The following is a 19,212-nucleotide window of genomic DNA, read 5'->3' as shown; positions in this document are numbered from 1 at the left end:
AAACATATACAAGCGTAATTCAATACATTTAACGAAATGAGATTATCTCTGCTTATAGAGGACTACCGGCAAACAGGGAACTCAAAACTACAAGCATAACAGGAACTTTTGAAAGACAAGTTTTATTTGTTCTGTAATTAGAATACATACTGTGTTATTTCACAAGCAAATGTCACTTGGGTCGTAAGGGGTAGTGAAGCGTCTTACATAGCCTCTCCTACCCAACTCTCAGCCTCACCTTCACGTGGTACAACCTGTTTAAACAAACGAGGCAATGGGGCCCGAGTCACAGCGGGATAACTGTTACATCAGAAATGGAGGAAATGCCATTTCACAGCCTGAACCCAAGGCTGCAAGGCAAACAGCATCATCAGACTTCTCGTGACTTATCATCCTAAAGATCAATAATGATTAATAAATATTTCCTTTCAAGGCACAAAATAAATGTTATATGAAAAAAAAATATCAACGAAATATATACAAACTGCAATTCACAAAATACAACTGGATACAACATGCGTCAATACTACAGATATTAGGACACCAGTAGAGAATAACAAGATGGCTAACTTATATAGTTCTCGTGAGAGGCTACCTTCATTTGTTCATCTAATGGAATATAGGCCTAGATATAGGTTACACTGCAAATGTTGCAGATAAGTTTCAGATCGCCATGAATATCAGTTTAAACCAAATCAGTTTTTTTTCTACTTGCCGTGAACATAAAAAAACCAAAAATACATTTACGCTTCTGAGGCACTAGGCCTAAAGCAAAAGTAAAAAATAAATTCAGCTGAGAGTCAGCTTAGCTTCAAGGCAAACATCGAAAATATTAACGTAAAATTGAAAATTGTAATATTAGCTAAAGCTTAAAATAAGACAAGCCTGTTATGTAGATCGAACAGTAAACATGAACTGAGCACTAACAGTGGCACTGATGTTGGTCACCTAATATTGAGGGTAAACGAAATATACTTCAGCGATTTTGGGATAAAACATAAATGTGCACTATCTTTTTGTGTTTTAAGGAGAGAAGGGAATCATAAGGAATATATTAATTTATAAAAGCATAATTTCACAAATGACAAGCTGTTATGGGAAAAAAGTCGAGTAAAATGTGTTGTAATTTGCTTATATTGCATCATAAACCAAATTTGCGTTAATTAGTGATTAAAAAAGATTGATTGTAGTCATATTGTATGGACTTCTAACCTGGAAAAAAAAAAAATGAAATGAATATGATATTGTGCTTTCATGGCTCTCTACTGAGCATTAATAATCAGAGCCGTGATTTTTCCATCTAACCAGAGAAGTGAAAAACTGTTCACAGATGATGCAAGAGACATATTCACATTTGGTGTCTAGTGCGGTCAGATTATATTGAGTCAATTTTGGGAAATTTCTCTGAATTGTTAAATATATCTGGAATTGGGATATTTGTACAAAATCCACGTAAAGAGCAAGTGGAGTGATGAATTCAGAAACTGACCCTGGGAGAAATTCTCTTCTGGGAGGTCAAAACTCTTCTCTTTCCTGCAGAATTTTCGGGATTGTGTTTTAGCTTTTAGTTTACTGACAATTTTGAGCCCATTATTACTGTTATTATTATAATATAGTGGTAGTAATAGAGGTAGCGAGTAGTAGTAGTAGTAGTAGTAGTAGTAGTAGTAGTAATAGTAGTAGCAGCAGCAACAGCATCAGTAGTAATAGTAGCAGCAGCAGCAAAAATTTATAATAAAAATAAGTTCTTCTAAGCCCAAGCAGTCTAACTGTAGTTTTTTTATATCAGTGAAGTTACATATCGTCGGCTTAGAGTGTAAATCTGCTATCCGCCAAAAAGAAAATTTTACAAGGGAAGCAAAAAATTAAGTTTACATTAACTCTGAAACTTTAGGACCAAGTCCAAAGTATAGATGGCATTTGTACCTGTACTTTGGATTTGGTCCTAAAGTTTCGGAGTTAATTTAAACTTAGTTTTTTTTTGCTTCCCTTGTAAAATTTTCTTTTTGGCTGTTAGCAGGTTTACACTAAGCCGATAGCCCATGTATTTTGAAGTGAGGAGTATCAGAACTTCTTAAGTGTTACATTTAAGGGGACACCAACTTAAAAATTGGAGAAAAAGTGTCATAGAAATGAAAAATTAAATTTCTACACTAATTTACGTGACACAACTAAATCAATACACAGAATTCTTCCCCTATTCATTGAGAAGTCACAGTCAAATGCACAAAGCCAAAAAATAAAAAATGATAATTAAAAGTGATATTTCAATTAATGATTGATTAAAAATTGAAATATTTTTTTTTATTTTGAAAAGTATCGGATCTAATTAGCTGAGATTTTGCATGTTACTTTCCATGTGTATATTAAACTTTTTCTCCAAATTTGAAAAAGATTGGTCAAATAGGAAAAAAGTTCCAAAATATAGTTGAGTGTCCCCTTAACTAAATTTCCATCTTAACAACTGAGAAGCTACTTAAAAAAACTGGAAATCTGATTTTTCTCACTTCAAATTAGATGTGATTCCAATTCCATGCAAAAGTGGAGCTACTTAACTTCTGCCTTGAACTTTTCAAATAACCTAGGTATATAAAATCCGTATTTACTCTCCAACCTTTTCATGTTGCCCCCAGATGCTTAGAAAACAGTCTGAAATGATCGCTGAGTTTAAAGACGTGTGACAACAAAGAGTAAACTAGCAGTTAAATTAAATTGTTCTATCCATGTGGAAAGATGTAGAAAGTACTGCATGTTTGTGCTTGTGTATGTGTTATTATCATGCCTGTTTCTTACCAGTTCATTGCATCTATTATAAAGAACCAAGAGTAAAGGTCGATTGTCTGGCAGTAATACATATTACCACCGATCTTGTTTTCTCTTTGGCATCACATCCTTGGTGTGAATACGATCTGAGAAGTTCCCCCAGTTGTCCCCATTCCATCTACGTAGACCAATGGATTGGTGTTATCATCTCTGCAGTTAGCATCAACACTTCAATAGAGCAGTAAGTGCTTCACATCTTCCATCTTCTTCATGAACATCTTTGGTTAATGCTGCATGCACTTGGTACCTGTAATCCAGTGGAAGTAGTACAGATGAGGAGGCCAGACCTGGCATGTGAGCTGTGCAAGAGAAGAAAGAATGAGCTATCAGTAATAGAGTTTGTTTTGTGATGGTTAATATTATACAAATCTACTGACATGGAAGTTCATTTCAGACTAAAGGTAAGCGTTCACTACATCATATCGCACTCATCGTACAAATCGCACGGATCGGAAAAAAGACTATCTTTGCTGTAATTGTTATGTAACCGTGTTCACTACATCGTATCGGACGCATCGCCTCTCGGCAAATCCGTCCACGTTTCTCGGATGGGCAACTTTTCCGATGCGTGCGATCATGGCCTTCTTTAATAAATCAATTTTAATTGGTCAACTGTTACTATTATGTTGTGCCATGTTCAGTGTCGCGCCAAAATGGCAGACGGAAAACTTACTTCGCTTGTAGAAAATTGCGAAGAATTATATAATTTGAGGCGTTCCCATTACAGTAATCAAGTCATTTCTTACATATATATATTATGTAGGCTAACCAATATTTCTTTCGTTTCTTCCTCTTCAATTAAGACGCATGAAGCAATTACAAATTCTTATTCGCTAACAGTCATAATTAATAGACCTAACCTCAACTCCTCTGATTTCAGCAATGTCAGTATCGTACTACGTCATGTTTCAAACAGCTGATAGGGGAATCCGATGAGGTGATGAGATGGAGCTGTTACAGTAAACGCACTGCACTTAAAATATCCGTTACGTGCGATTCGTACGAGGAGTGTGATACGATGTAGTGAACGCGTACCTTAAAAGCTATCTTCCCCCTCCATACCCATTGGTGATATAGCCATGACTCATGATATTGTCACAGGACAGGTCTTGCCTTCTCTACTCTAAGAGTGTGTGTCACCTTGTTTCAGGAACCTAATTGTGATGCATAAAGTTTGCAGATCTTACTTATGTAGACGTAATTTTACAGTGAATGTTAAACATAACAGTGAAGAAAATAAATCTATGTGGCGTTTGAGGCGATGAGTTTATCACTTGTTTCTCTGCTCCCATCAACAAACAGGGCTAAGTGTGACTAAATTCCTTGCAGCTACTGAAACCTCTGTCAGTGGGTAACTATGTTCCGGCATCGGAACCTTGAGTTGAATACATACATAGAAAGAAAATAAGTGATAAATATTCCTGCATAATTATGTATATTTTATGAGATTTTAAGTTTTTTTTTCTAATTTCAAACCTAGTATATTCCCCTCGTCCTCCTATCTATTTACTTTATACTTATATTCAGTCTTTCAAATGATTAAACAAGTCGATATGGAGTCATTGGAGTTCACTCATCACCTTAAGGTGTTCTCATTATTGTATGTAAGGTAAAAGTATCAGGGATGGTTTGGGTATATTTTAACAGTATTAGGAGCAACAATAATAATTTAACAATGAAGTAGTTGCTGGTGCACAAAGAGATATGTTATAATTTCCTGACGAGGAAAATTTCGCGACAAATCTGTAACAAATTATCTTTTATTGGCAATTAGATGTTTCTACACTCACTTCATGGTTGTATACTATAGTATTGAAGGATTCACTATGAGATTACCTGAAGTTTTTGAAGCACATAAAAAATACAACCACAATATGCTCAATTGGAAATAAAACCATTCCTGGTACTGGTACCATTAAATTACAACATGAAAAATGACAAGGAAAATTAGTATAGAAAATCAGCAGATCAGAAGCTGACAAAATGTAATTTTTGACTAAGATGTTATTTTGAGAAACAAAACTAGAAGGGAAAGCATGGAATTGAAAACTAGCCTGCCAAAATAAAAGAATAAGGTGAAGATAATTTAAAAGTAAACTGTATAAATTAATTGAAATCCAGGCATTCAGGAAACAAAAATGTAAATAACGTTATTTAACAAGCACCATCCAATTTCAAATAGGACTACTATGCGTGGCACATTTATAATCCTGTTACTCATTCAGTGATGCATTTGCACAATAAAATTAACGAGTTTTACGATCCACAATGCTTAGTAATGGAGCACAATCAGTTTATGGAAAGTTCGGGTGAACCTGGTGGCAGATATTGGAACGACGCTGCGTGGCCAACGAGCTTGGAGTCTGTTATTTGTCTATGGTTTTTCTAGCCTCAAATTCCCTCAGAAGGACGCGTACCTTTTAAATGTTTCTCGTCTCTTTCTTCATTGTTACTGATCCTATCCTGTTTTTCGACCATAAATTCTGGCATTCATGGACGCTGATTAAATTCAATATTGGTGAAATTTCACAGCAATTCGTAAATTCTTACGTAGGTTGGCAATATGTAAAATCTCAAATGTATTCAGTGTCGGCAACTTCTATAGGACCGAATGTTTTTCTATTAATTCCAAAATAAATTGCAGAAAGGAAGTAAATACTAAAGGAGTGTGATAATTCTTTATTTACGCTCGCCGTTTACACCATATTACCTTAGTATTTAATATTGGGCAAATTTGTAGCTTTGGAGTGAAATATTTCTCAACGTATTTAGCTTGGCTGACATGATGCGTGCAGCATAATACTAGGATGGCGGCATCAGGAAATCGTGCGAGTGATCGAATGTACGATCGTGGAGAACACGCGAAACCTTGTCGTACATGTACAGACTTCAAATCGTGGGCAAAACAGCAAAGGACAGCTTTTGCAAAGGTGAATTCGTTTATGCGGAGTTTGTTATGTTATTTGGTGGTAACTACTACATAAAGATCGTGTTTAGGTTATGTCGATTTCAAATTTATGACGATAGTTACATCATTCATTTAATCCTATAAAGCATATTGTGATTTTGGGTGAAACTAGTTCTGATGTTGTTCCGATGATTTTGGAAGTGAAAGTAGGTGAATTTGTAAGGGATTTTTTTTTTTTTTGGTGAAGATGCAGTTGATCGTATGTGCAAGGCATAACAAATGCATACACTAACCAAACCTAACCTGTTACAGACTCGTTTATGCAAGATGGTTATAAGAGTAAGGTTACCATCCGTCCGGAAAAAGGAGGACATGCCCTCTTTTTTAATCATTTAATCCTATCCGGCGGGCATTTTAAGAAATTGAAATCTCCGGCATTTCTCATTTCAGCTAGAATTAATATGAATATTGAACAATGTGCGATATTATGCATAGAATATCTAAACAAATGGTGAAAACCTATGAAAGAATTTAACTGCTTTCAATGGTTCAAGCTGGAGCACATAAAAACATAAAATATTATGACCTATTGACATGCATTGAATTCTTACACTCTAAAAATGTCACTATTCATGATTCTAAGCTATTTTATCAATTTTATTCTGCAATGTACAAAGATATGCCAATCAAGTTAATTTGGACAAAGATTTAAGTTTAGATAGACAATGGTGCAAATTCTTCAATTACAATAGTTCTGCGAGCACTGAAACTTCCTCAGAACTTTTAAAAATATGTCAATTCTACCTATTTATTTATCCCAAGTATTGAGAGAGTATTTTTCCTAATATCTGCTCAATGGACAAAAGAACGAAATCGCATGCTAACGGAGACAGTCAGAGGTATCATCATGGTGAAATATAATTTCAGGGACATGTCTTGTGAACAATTTTATAGTTATTTGTTATAAGATAGAAGTTTGTCTCTTCAGGCTCTTGTGCACAAAGTGGGTCCACCGATAAGTAGGGTACAGATGTAATACTGATCCAGCAACTAACGAGAATGCTAAGATGAGCCATTGTTTTTATCTTTAATTTTGTTCGTACCAATTTTTTAAAAAGTCCTCTCTCTCTCTCTCTCTCTCTCTCTTTTTTTTTTTTTTTTTTTTTTTTTTTTTTTTTTTTTTTTTTTTTTTTTTTTTTAGAATTTCGGGAAAATTTTAGAACACGGATTGCACCTACCAAATTATGTCTTAAAATACTAAAAAGAGCAGATTTGTCTGAGTTTGTCGAATGCGCATCATTATATTTACGAAAAAGCACTTTTCAGTGCCAATAATTTATTTTGTGTGCACAAGGTTGGAATTTTGAAGTAAGAGGGAAAGGGTAACCCTATATAAGCGGAGTATGAAAGGAACTACCTCAGCGCTAGTTTGACTTGATTGGTGATTTTGTAAAACAAATACGTGTAAGGCATCAAGTTTCTGCTGTATAGGTATTAATTCTGTAATACAATGCTTCTGTTCTCAGGAAACGCCAGATGAAGTGCATAATAAACCAAGGAGTAGTGAGTGTCCGTTGGACAAAGAAGAACTAGGTATGTTTTACATTGTGTAAAGCCCGGTTGCTTGTTTCCTTGCTGGCTAGCAAGCTAGGTGATGTATCGGTATTGGCTACACTGCTGGCGCTCGTGTTTGTTTTGCTGTTGGTTATCGTTCATACCCAGCAGACTCTTTAATTCAAATCGTCCGGTGCTTCTTCTGTTGTCAACACTTATGATGAAGAAGAAACTAAACCATAAGTGGAAAATAACTGAAGTTCAACGTTAACAATAAGTAGTAAATGTTGTAATGAAATAATTAAATTTCTCATGAAATTTCGGCCAGTCTGTGGGACTGGTGCCCACCCAGCATTGTGATGCACTTGGGGAGCTATGATAGACAGCAAAATCCGGTTGCGAAAGCCAGCTATAACAGCTGGGGGGATCATCGTGCTAACCACACGATACCTCCATTCTGGTTGGATGATCGTCCACCTCTGCTTCGGCATGTGGGCGTGAGGCCAGCAGCCAGCTGGTCGATCTGGGCCCTTCACGGGCTGTAGCACCACGGATTATTATGTTAAGTAATTAAAGCAGGAGTGTAAAACAGCTGATGTCCCATAATTAATTACTGTGTTCTTATAAAGTAATAAAGTGTCCAGATTTGAAGAGTCCACTGCAAGAATGATTGATATCATTTGGAATACATTTTGCAGGAGAAGCAATTGAAAGTTTGAAATGCTTAGCGCTCAAAGCTTAACTGTGATTTTCCGATCATTACTGGACAATGACTATCAGTGTTAATGCCATATAACTCTCTATGTACATTCTATATGTCTTAACCTATGCATTGACAGTCTTGTTTCATTTTCGACAAGAAAGTGACATCCATCATTTTTGCAGTGTACTCTTCATTTTCAAATTCCAAAATTGGGACATGTTGCAAAGCAGATAGCAAATGAATGGTCAAATCTTTGTATACATTCAATTCACGTGAGAAATTACGCAATAAGAGCGCGCGGGGGGGGGGGGTTATGTGTGCGTGCGTGCGTGCGTGCGTGTGTGTCATAAGGTACATTATCTACTTTTGGACTCAGATTATAGTAGTAGTAGTAGTATTTGATATCACTTTGTTTTTTTTTTAATATTCCATTTTGATTTTTTTTATCTTCAGGGAATAAAACTTGGGGTTTCCTTCATACAATGGCCGCATATTATCCTGACAAACCAACACAACAAGAGAAATCAGACATGGCACGTTTTTTTGATCTCTTTTCAAAATTCTACCCTTGTTCTATATGTGCAGAAGATTTTCGTCAAGAGTAAGTATATTTATAAACTTACTTCCTTCAGACTATTAAAAATGTGGTGGAGTACGTGTATAACTGCACAGTGCTTTGTGTTTTACAGCTTTATCCATTGTTACATACAGAGTTTCCCAAAAAGGATCCTATATTTTTAAGCACTGAAACTGTAGATTGGAGAAAGTTGTAGTGGTATACTGCTAGTAGCTTTCCAGATCAATGATATTACATCACATGTAAGGTATTATAATTGACGGGTTCACAACCAGAGTGGACCAAGTCCATCTGGAATAGTTCTCAGATATTGAGTCTTAAAGTTCTGGCTCACGCTTAGCAACCTTCACCTTCCATAGGAAATGCTGCCCTCTGTGGAGTAACAAATGAGTTATGGACTTTATTTGTTATGGCAATGAATAAATCTAAGTTTTCTTTATGCGAGATTGTATTAATCCACAAACTGATCACTGGTGGACTTGGTCCACTCTGCTTGTGAGTCCCTCAATTATCACTTGTAAGCTGATGATCTTCAGTGCTACATCTCTTCCTGCTTCAACCAAGTAAATGATGCTACGACAAACTGAATGAAGACATTGACTCAATTGTGATATGAACAAATAAATTTCATCTTAAAATCAATCCTGAAAAGATACAAGCAATTATATTAGGACACAAACGACAAATCAACGATCTAAAACAACTTGACATTTCTCCCATTATAATAAGTACAGTGCATATTCATTTCGGTTCTTCCGTAAAAAATCTTGGCATTCACATGAATAATCACCTCAGTTGGGAGGTGCAAATCACAGAAATCTGCAGGAAAATATACTCTACTACAATAGCGTGCAAATTAATCCGAACAACGTAATTACTTATGCAAAAACACTCAAACGGGATAAAAAAAGGATCTAAGACATACCTCAGTAATCTATGTGGCCTCCCTTGTTCCTAATAACAGCTCTGAGACGATTTGTCATGGATTCCACTAATTTCCCACAAATATTCTTCATTTCTTCATCGCGAAACCATACACTAATGAGGGCAGAAATCATCATCTCCTTTGTAAAACAATCCATTTTTTGCATTCTTCTTTTGCAAATTGACCACAAGTTCCCCATGGGGTTGATGTCGGGTGAGTTGCCTGGCCAGGGGAGTACCTGAATATTCTTCTTGTTGAAGAATTCTGTAGTTTTTCGAGACGTATAGCATGGTGCCAGGTCTTGTTGGAACACACCTCTGCCATCCAGAAATGATTTTTGCAGCTGGGGCACGATTCTGGTTTCCAATAAGTGAATATATTTGTCAGAATTCATCATTCCCTTGATAGGTATTAATGCTCCAGGCCCTTCATGTGTAAAACAACCCCAAAACATTACTTTAGGGGGGTATTTGGGTGCTTGTTGGAGATGAGCTGCTGTTACTTTTTCGGATCCTTTCCGTACGTAAGAAACACGGTGGCCGTGGACCTCGAAATGAGACTCATCGGAAAAAAGTACATTCTTCCAGTCATTCACTGTCCAGTGTTGATGTAATTTTGCCCACATTAAGCGTTTTTTTGCACATAACAGGGGTTAGCAGTTGCTTCTTAATAGGCTTACGAGCCCTTCGTCCAGCTTCCAAAAGCCTACGCCGCACTGTTGTGACGTGAATATTCGCCCCAGTGGTAGCCATTAACTCGCGGGTTAAGTCGACAGCAGTTAGTCTAGGATTTAATTTACTTTTCCTGACAATTAAACGATCATCTGCAGGTGAAGTCTTCCTTTTCCGGCCACAGTTTCCTTTTTTCTGGGGTGTGATGGATCCAGTCTCCCTGTATCGTTTTATGATCGAATTAACAGGAGCCAAACCGATGTGACATTCTGCAGCAATTTGCCTCTGTGTCATAGAAGAATGCTCTGCTAATGTTATAATTTTAGACTAGATTTGCATAATATATACGTTACTGTGTACGTTAACAGAAAACCACAATTCCAGGTCACACAGAGATTGTGTGCACTCGTGGGTCTCTGGCATTTCGTCAGCCCACGCGAGTTGTGTGGATATAAAGGGAAAAGTTGAGATGGTGTCGGGTGGAGGTCCCGGGTAGCTCAGTGGTAGAGCGCTGGTACGTTCAACCAGAGGTCCCGGGATCGATACCCGGCCCCGGAACAATTTTTCCCTTGAAATTATTCAAATCTGCTTTACAGGGAGCTTCACCTGAAAGACTAGATTTGCATAATGTATACGTTACTGTGTACGTTAACAGAAAACCACAATTTCAAGTCACACAGAGATTGTCTGCACTCGATGTGGGTCTCTGGCGTTTCGTCAGCCCACGCGAGTTGTGTGGATATAAAGGGAAAAGTTGAGACGGTGTCGGGTGGAGTTCCCGGGTAGCTCAGTGGTAGGGCGTTGGTACGTTCAACAAGAGGTCCCGGGATCGATACCCGGCCCTGGAACAATTTTTCCCTTGAAATTATTCAATTTTAGACCGTTTTCGTGGAGTTGTATCCATTTGTGAAGACGACAGAATGTACACAGGATTGTAGTATTAAGTCTTCAACACAACTGAAATGCTTATAAGTACAAAAGACAGGCAAAATGTCACATATTATAAAAAAAAATAATGATAGACCTTCAACAATGGAATTACACGTACTACAGATGTCAATTAAAGCGGTATGAGCAGCTGTGAGGCCAACAATGACAGAAAATGTAAAAATATGTCGTGTTCGGATTAATTTGCACGCTACTGTATTATCCATGTGCTAAAAAGAATAAATATTCATCTTCCCTTTCATTTAAAAAAAAAGTCCCTTGTGCAGACGCTTGTATTGCCTTATTTTGACTATGCCGACATTTTATTGACTGATCTTCCCAGCAACAACAAAACAAAACTTCACCATGCTCATAATTTGTGTGTATGTTTTGTAAGCACTGGTCACAAATGTGATCATATAACCTTATCTCTGGAAGCAATAGGTTGGCTTAAACTAGATAAAAGAAATCTTGAACTCCATTCCTTTGTACCTATTGTCTTGCTTCACTTATCTTTCTTCCCATCATAATCTAAACACACATTCTCACCATGAATTCAGACATGGCTTCTTGTAAATAGTTCTCTTATTCTAGCATAAAATATCTAAATATCGAGTAATTTCATATTTTTATTATTGTACGTTTAATTTATACTTCAGTAAAAGAAATTTTTTCGTTCTTAACTTCTACAATAAATTGTCTAGCATGTATTAATCAGGTAATCTTTTAGTACAGTGAAACCTGCCTTTGCGGTCACTTCATTTAAACGGCCACCTGGCCAAAAGGCCAATTTTCTCTGGAACCAATTGGATTTTCCATAAGATAAATACAAATTCTCTCTTTATTTAGTGGCCACCTCATGCGCGGCCAGCGGCCGGAGTCTATTTGGATTGGAACCTGACTATAACGGTCACTGTCCAACAAAAAATCTTTTCACGGATACTGTCTGACCTATTTTTTCGATGGTTAGATGACAGGAAGCAATAGCTAAGTATACAACAGTACACCCTCCATATCTTGGGGTTAGTTGGTTACTGTTTTATGACTCTTTTGTCACTTTCCACTCCGACCCTGCACAGCTATAAATTCTTACTCGTTTTTTAAGGATTGAAACACGGACTTTTTCTATCGAAAATGTCACAGTATGTTTTAGGTAGTTAACCATTCGAATTTTTTTTCTCCTCTTTATATCTATCCCTATATGGACCAGCTTTTACGAATTTTTCTTCTTTTCATTCACTTGATTCAGAGGAATTGTGAAGTTAGTTTGAGAGAGAAATCATGTCTAACAATAAATTTATAGTGGTGTTAAGTTTAGAGATGAGACGAAAAATGATTGAAGAAAGTGAGAATGGAACATCTGCGAGAAAAATTGCAGAAATATTCAAATATGGAAAGACACAAATAAACGGTATAATTAAGAATAAAGATGAAATAAAATAATGGAAGGAAGAGAGAATCTGTGTTTAGTAATGTGAATGATTTCGTTTACGGATGGTTCAAGTGTGCGAGGGCGAAGAAATTGCCAATAAGTGGGCTTATGATTCAAGAGAAAGCTCTTGAAATTGCCAAACAACTCAATGTAAGACATTTTGTTGCTAGTAATAGGGGTTAGAGTGCTTTAGAAAACGGCATAACATTGCATTTCGTTCTGTGTCTGATGAAGAAGGTGACATTGCAACCAATGTTATTGAAGAATGGAAAAAATAGACTGCCTTCAATTCTTGTGGAATATGAATTCAGAGACATTTACAGTATTGACGAAACAGGTTTTTTTTTTTTTTTCAGGGCCCTCCGTAACAAAACTTAAGTTTTAAGAAAAAAGAGTGTAAAGGGGGGAAGTTGGCAAAAGACAGAATAACCCTGCTGTTTTGTTTTAATGCTGCAGGAGAAAAAGAACCACTCTTAATGATAGGGAAATCATTGAAACCGAGATGTTTGAAAAATGTTGACGTGGGCATATTGGAGGTGAAGTGGACTGCCAACAATAAAGCTTGGATGACATCATCGTTGTTTGAGAATTAGCTATGCGATTTCAATTCCAAGATTAAACGACAAAATCGCAATGTGATCCATGAAATTGGTGTTTCTTCTCCCAAATACCACATCACACCTTCAGCCCCTTGATCAAGGTATTATGCAGTCATTTAAACTGAGGTACCGCAAGCGAGTTTTGAAATGGCTAGTTGCAAGAATGGAACAGGCTGACATTAATATGCATGATTGTTGTACGCGCACAGTCCTAAAAAGTCAGTGAAATTCAGTATTTTCATGCTGATTCATAAAAAAAACGCAACCTTAATCAAGCGGCCACCTGAAATAACGGCCATTTTACAAGGTAACTTCAGATGGCTGCTTTAGACAGGTTTCACTGTACTTTGATTTTTATTGTAATCGTAAATTTAATATTAATTGTAATTGTAGTTTTAATTGTATTCTTACTATTATAGTTGTAATCCCCTGGTAGAGGGAAAGGGAAGGCCTGATGGCCTTATCTCTGTGAGGTTAAATAAATACTAAACAGTAAGTGGCCAGGGTTTTTTTTTTTTAATTTATTGAGTATGCCCCAACTAGTATAACTCATATGTAGGAGCTATACAAGAATACATACATATGTTGTACAATGTAATTTAAGAAGTCAAGAAACTACAGTCTGTGGAAAACATACAATATCTCAAGAATTAAAAAAAGAAAGCAAAATAGAACAAACAGTATGGTAACATAAAGTTTTGGGCAGAAAGAAAAGAAAGTTTGAAACCATGAAATAAATAAATCAACTGAGAATTAAAATAAATAATGTTCCCAAAAACATCTTTTTAAACAATTCTTAAAACACCGGCAATTTGGTAAGATTCTGTATTCTAAAGGAAGTTGGTTAAAAGTTGTTATTAAAAATGCTTAATTCCTTTCGTTCCATAAGTTACTGAGCCATGTTAAGAAAAAAAATCTTATTGTCTTGTTAAATAAGTATGTTATCTTTATTAAACTTATCTTTAGCTTAAAGATGACTTTTAAACAATAATAATGATAATAATATAGGTATCTTCTCGTCTACATTGTAAGGGATTTCATTTATGTATATTCTTAGTGGTAGTTTAAGGAAATTAATTGTTTCCTCAACATAATAAAGATCTTAATTATTGTGAAATACACAAAACGTAATATGGGAAAGTATTTATCATCTTCGTGCAATTTTTTTCACATGAAATAGTTTGAATTTTTTGTTGTGATTTTTTTTCACTTTCAGGCTGAAAGTCACCCCTCCTGTTACAGATTCTCAGCATACACTCTCACAGTGGCTCTGCAAAATGCATAATAATGTTAACCGTCGGCTTGATAAGCCTGAGTTTGACTGTTCCCGCGTAAATGAACGATGGCGAGATGGCTGGGTGGATGGATCTTGTGACTGATCGAAGACCAGAACTTAAGATTCGCAGCACACTGTAGTGTAAGCGGTGTTGGGACCTTGTGTAAAGAACTGTGTATAATATTCTTTGAAGTATTTATTTGTCAAAAATGTACTGTATAAATATATGAAAATATAATATATAATATAAATAACAAATGTTTGTCTGTTTGACCCATCCTGCTCTTCAAAAACGGTGTGTTACAGGAACATTATTGGTTTCTTGCTCAGCCTACTGAGGGTCACGAACAGTCACCACCAAATGGTGTAAATGCAAAAATATTGCAATTCATTTTACAGTGAAACCTGTTCAAATCGGAACCTGAATAATCCGGAATCCTGTCTATTTCGAAACAATTTATTGGTCCCGGCGAAATTTGTATGTATTATGTGTAATTTTTCCTGAATAAAATGGAAACTGTCCAACGCGGAAACGGAAACTGTCTGCTACTGTTCAAAATGGAAACATTATTTTGGACACACTATATTTTGAAACAGCGTGTAATTTCAAGGAATATACGAAATATGTAGGTCACTAAGATAAAAACAAGTTTTCTTTGCAAAATTCTAGAGGGTACGAGGGTGTGTTGGCCTGTCGGTCATAAAATTTATTACCCTATTGACTAGGCAGACGAGTCCCTTTAAAGATTTTCAATGCTTCACACCCGTAAACTGTCGTAGCTAAACAGAGCGCAAGTGCAGTGATTTCCTGGTAAAAAAAAAAGTTGCATAAAATGTGGCATTAACATTAAGTGATGAAGTCAAAGTTATCGAGTTAAAGGAAAATTAGAAACAAAGTCTATGTGAAATAATATAGAAGTACAGTTGTGGAAAACTCAGGTGTCACACTTTAAAAAATAAAGATCATAATGAGTGAGTGGCGTGCGGCCAATATTGGTGACACAAAAGGAACCAGAAAGCAACTGTTTATGTGAAAATAAATGAACTGTTGTGGGAGTGGGTTCTTCATGACCTTTCAAAGAACAAGCCAATTTCTGGATCTATCCTGCAAAGCAAGCTATTGAACTGGGAAAGAAATGAAATAAACCAGAATTCAAGGCTTCTAATAGATGGCTCCTAGTCCAATTAATTAATAATGTGCAGTGATATGCAGTACAGTATTAGAATATAGTGTTAGATATTAAATAGAATGAGATTAGTAAACTTTAGTAATGTTTAATGACTAATGAGTGAGTTATGATAATATTTATACAGAAAATGAGATTTTAATCAAGATGATTCACCAATGTAATGAGCGACAGAAAGCTGATTTAATGTGATGATGTTAAATGGAATATTTTGTACTTCGTGCAGTTTGCGGCATGCCATTTTGTTTTTCATGTATAAGAATGACAAAATATTCCATTTTAATGTCACACCTTAATAATACGGAAACCTGTTCACAACGGAAAAAAAATTAGGACCATGTCACTTCCGTCTTGAACAGGTTTCACTGTATTTTGTTACAAGGTCTGCTGCTATACTACTTTAACAATAATGTACTATGTAATATTAATTGAACACTATTTCTGTCATAGCAGACTACATAAATGACGAAGAATAATATGCAGAATTTAAATTTTTTGATACAGTGGTTGTAACAGTAGCAATGGGTAAATTGGCCTTACACATTCATGGTAGTGTCAGAAAAATTATGATAAATAATATAGTAGCAGGCTGTGGAAAGATATGAGACTTTGCATTGAAAGGTTTCTCGCATTTTACATATTCCATTCATTTGTTTCTTTATAATTTTTGTACATTAAGGTCCAGTTGTACAAACACGGAATAAAGTCCTGTTAAAATTAATTCCACGGTTATGCGAGAAATGTGTTGTACGAACTTGGAATAGTGCATTATTCGGAGGATAACTTCCGAATAAGCTATTCCATGCCTTCAGTAGTTGTTAAATTTATATCTAGGGAATAAAATATAAAATGGCAGCAGCATTAGACATTAATCTCTGATAGTGATGATGAATTACATGTAATGTATTTTTGAGAGTGCGGAAACCAAGAAAATAAGGCACAGACTTTACCTATTAAACGAGTGTAACAATGAAGAATTTCTGACAAGATTCAGTCTAAAAATGGACACTGCTTAAAGCATGCTGGGATTGATTAATGATTATTGGAACATATAACGCACATGTAAAAATAGTTCACAATTTCATCATTATAAAGAAATTGTATTTTTTTTAATAATTAAAATTAAATTTAAGCAAATTCATAGCACAATATTATATCAGTATTACGTTTTGCATTATTATAACCAGGGAAAGGATTTATATGTAAATACATATTTACTTATAAAGCTAATATAATTTATATTTTGCATTATCTTTATGTTTCACAATGTGTAGGGATGAAAAATCCTACTTTTATTTTCCATATTTTTCCATATTTTAGAGTTTAGTACATATTTTCGTTAATTTCCATATATTTTCCATATTTCATATAAAACAGTCCATATTATATTAGGTTTAACAATAAAACAAAACAAAATTCCATTAACTTTTAAAAATACATTTCAACAATAGAGATTTAAACACATGTTCAGTAATCCCTTTAACATCAGAGTTATTTGAAAATTAGCAGTCCTATCAACAATGGGAAAGTAAGTTACAAAACTGTATTAATTTAATTTAAAATTTTTAACAGACTTCAGTTGTGCAGCTCAACAGTTAAATGCCAGTCAGAGTACACATAGGTTCAGTTTTGTAAATCATACTATAAAGACGGTAAATATGCCAAAAGTACGTCATTCAGTCAATTTAAAATCAAAACTAACAAGTTACATTTCAGAATTTAAAGAAGATGGTTTATCAACTGACAATAAAATATTATTTTGTAATTTGTGTCAGTGTGCAGTATCATCTACACAAAAGTTCCTGGTGCAACAACACATTACAACTAGTAAACATCAGGCCAACAAACAACTAAATTCCAAGCAGAGACAATTGTTTTTAACACAACCAACAACATCGAATGTAAGATCTGAGTTTAACATCGACCTGTGCCGTTCTCTCATCTCTGCTGATATTCCTCTCTACAAACTAAAGAATAAGGTCTTCAGGGAATTCCTTGAAAAATATACTCAACATACAATCCCGGATGAGTCAACACTTAGGAAGACGTATGCTCCATCCATCTACGATGAGACAATACAGAAGATAAGAGATGAAATTAAAGATAGTTCAATTTGGGTTTCCATTGATGAGACCCCCGACAAAGAAGGTAGACTTGTTGGTAATGTAGTTATCGGTTTGTTAAGTGAACAATATTCTGAACGAATTCTTTTACATTGTGATGTTCTAGAAAAGTGCAATAACAAAACTATAGTTAAACTGTTCAACGAAGCTATGGGTATCCTGCGGCCAAAGGGTATTATGTACGATAATGTGTTATTCTTTATTAGCGATGCTGCCCCTTATATGGTCAAAGCTGGACAAGCATTATCTGTTGTATATCCTAAATTGACTCATTTTACTTGTGTGGCGCATGCATTTCATCGTGTGGCAGAAGTGGTCAGAGACAATTTCCCTAAAGTAGATTTGTTGATTTCATCAGTGAAAAAAGTATTTCTCAAAGCTCCCAGTAGAGTTAACGTGTTGAAAGAAATGTACCCTGAAATTCCATTGCCACCAAAGCCAATTTTAACTAGATGGGGTACATGGCTAGAAGCAGTTGAATATTATGCCGAACATATAGACTCTATTAACAATGTTCTCCTTGCATTGGACTCTGAAGATGCAGTCTCAATTGATACTGCGAAAACAGTTACCTGTGACATAAGTGTGAAGAATGACTTAGCTCACATTCAGCATACATTTTCATGCATCATAAAAACGCTCAAAAGTCTCCAAAATAGGCACCTTTCACTATCTGAAAGTTTTGAAATTATAAATAGTACTGTGGAACAACTGAATCGTGGTAGAGGTAAAGTTGCAGATGCAGTAAGAGCTAAGGTGGACACTGTACTTTCAAAAAACCCTGGATATGAAGAACTACAAAAGGTTGTTGCTGTGATGAGTGGTGAATCAACAGTGAAGATTAACTTGGACTTATCCCCAGCAGACATTGTGAAATTGAATTATGTACCAGTTACTTCTTGTGACGTCGAACGCTCTTTTAGTCAGTATAAATCTATCCTCAGAGACAATAGAAGAAGATTCACTTTTCAGCACTTGAAAGAAATGTTTGTAACCTATTGTTATGGTAACAGACAATAAAAATTGTGTTTTGTTGAAACTACATTGGAAGATAAGGTACGTCCATTATATTTTTTGTTTAGTTTGATTAAAATGTACCAATATTTAACGTACATAGTCATTTTTTTTATAATTTTAAGTCCATATTTAATTCCATATTTTGGTAAAAATCCATATTTAATTCCATATTTTGGTAAAAATAACTACATATATATTTACATATTTCATATATTTTTAGTCTATATAAATCCGTTCCCTGATTATAACGTAGCTATAGATTCCCATGCTCTTGTCTTTTATAAAAGTTACGGCATCAGTTTTTGCTTTCTAGCACATTCTTATATCATTCACTATCACAACTAGCTTAAGTGTAATCTTCTATCTAATAATTTTGACTTCTAATTTATTTTCATTTACTCATTTCTTTAAAACAAAATCTATACGCAAAATAATGATATGTTCAGAAAATAAATTTCAACCATTACTGGTATTCTGAATGTACTTTATA

The 19,212-nt window shown here is 35.2% G+C and overlaps 1 protein-coding gene across 2 annotated transcripts; it reads left to right on the top strand.

Annotated features, from left to right (window-relative positions):
- Positions 1 to 4,285: 4,285 nt before the first annotated feature.
- Positions 4,286 to 14,653, top strand: Alr (Evr1_Alr domain-containing protein Alr). 2 transcript variants are annotated; one of them, XM_069846649.1, is made up of 4 exons: positions 4,286 to 5,753; positions 7,258 to 7,324; positions 8,442 to 8,589; positions 14,362 to 14,653. In XM_069846649.1, exons 1-4 carry the CDS (start codon positions 5,631 to 5,633, stop codon positions 14,402 to 14,404), a joined length of 381 nt encoding a protein of 126 aa, XP_069702750.1. In that variant the 5' UTR covers positions 4,286 to 5,630; the 3' UTR covers positions 14,405 to 14,653. The 2 variants fall into 2 exon arrangements, with proteins under 2 accessions (XP_069702750.1, XP_069702743.1); XM_069846642.1 differs by having other exon boundaries at positions 14,336 to 14,653.
- The last annotated feature ends 4,559 nt before the right edge of the window (positions 14,654 to 19,212 follow it).

This window comes from Periplaneta americana, chromosome 2 (genome assembly GCF_040183065.1).
Source record: "Periplaneta americana isolate PAMFEO1 chromosome 2, P.americana_PAMFEO1_priV1, whole genome shotgun sequence".
NCBI lineage: Eukaryota > Metazoa > Arthropoda > Insecta > Blattodea > Blattidae > Periplaneta > Periplaneta americana.
The sequence above is the reverse complement of the archived record's forward strand: the minus strand, read 5'-3'. Positions and strand labels throughout refer to the sequence as shown.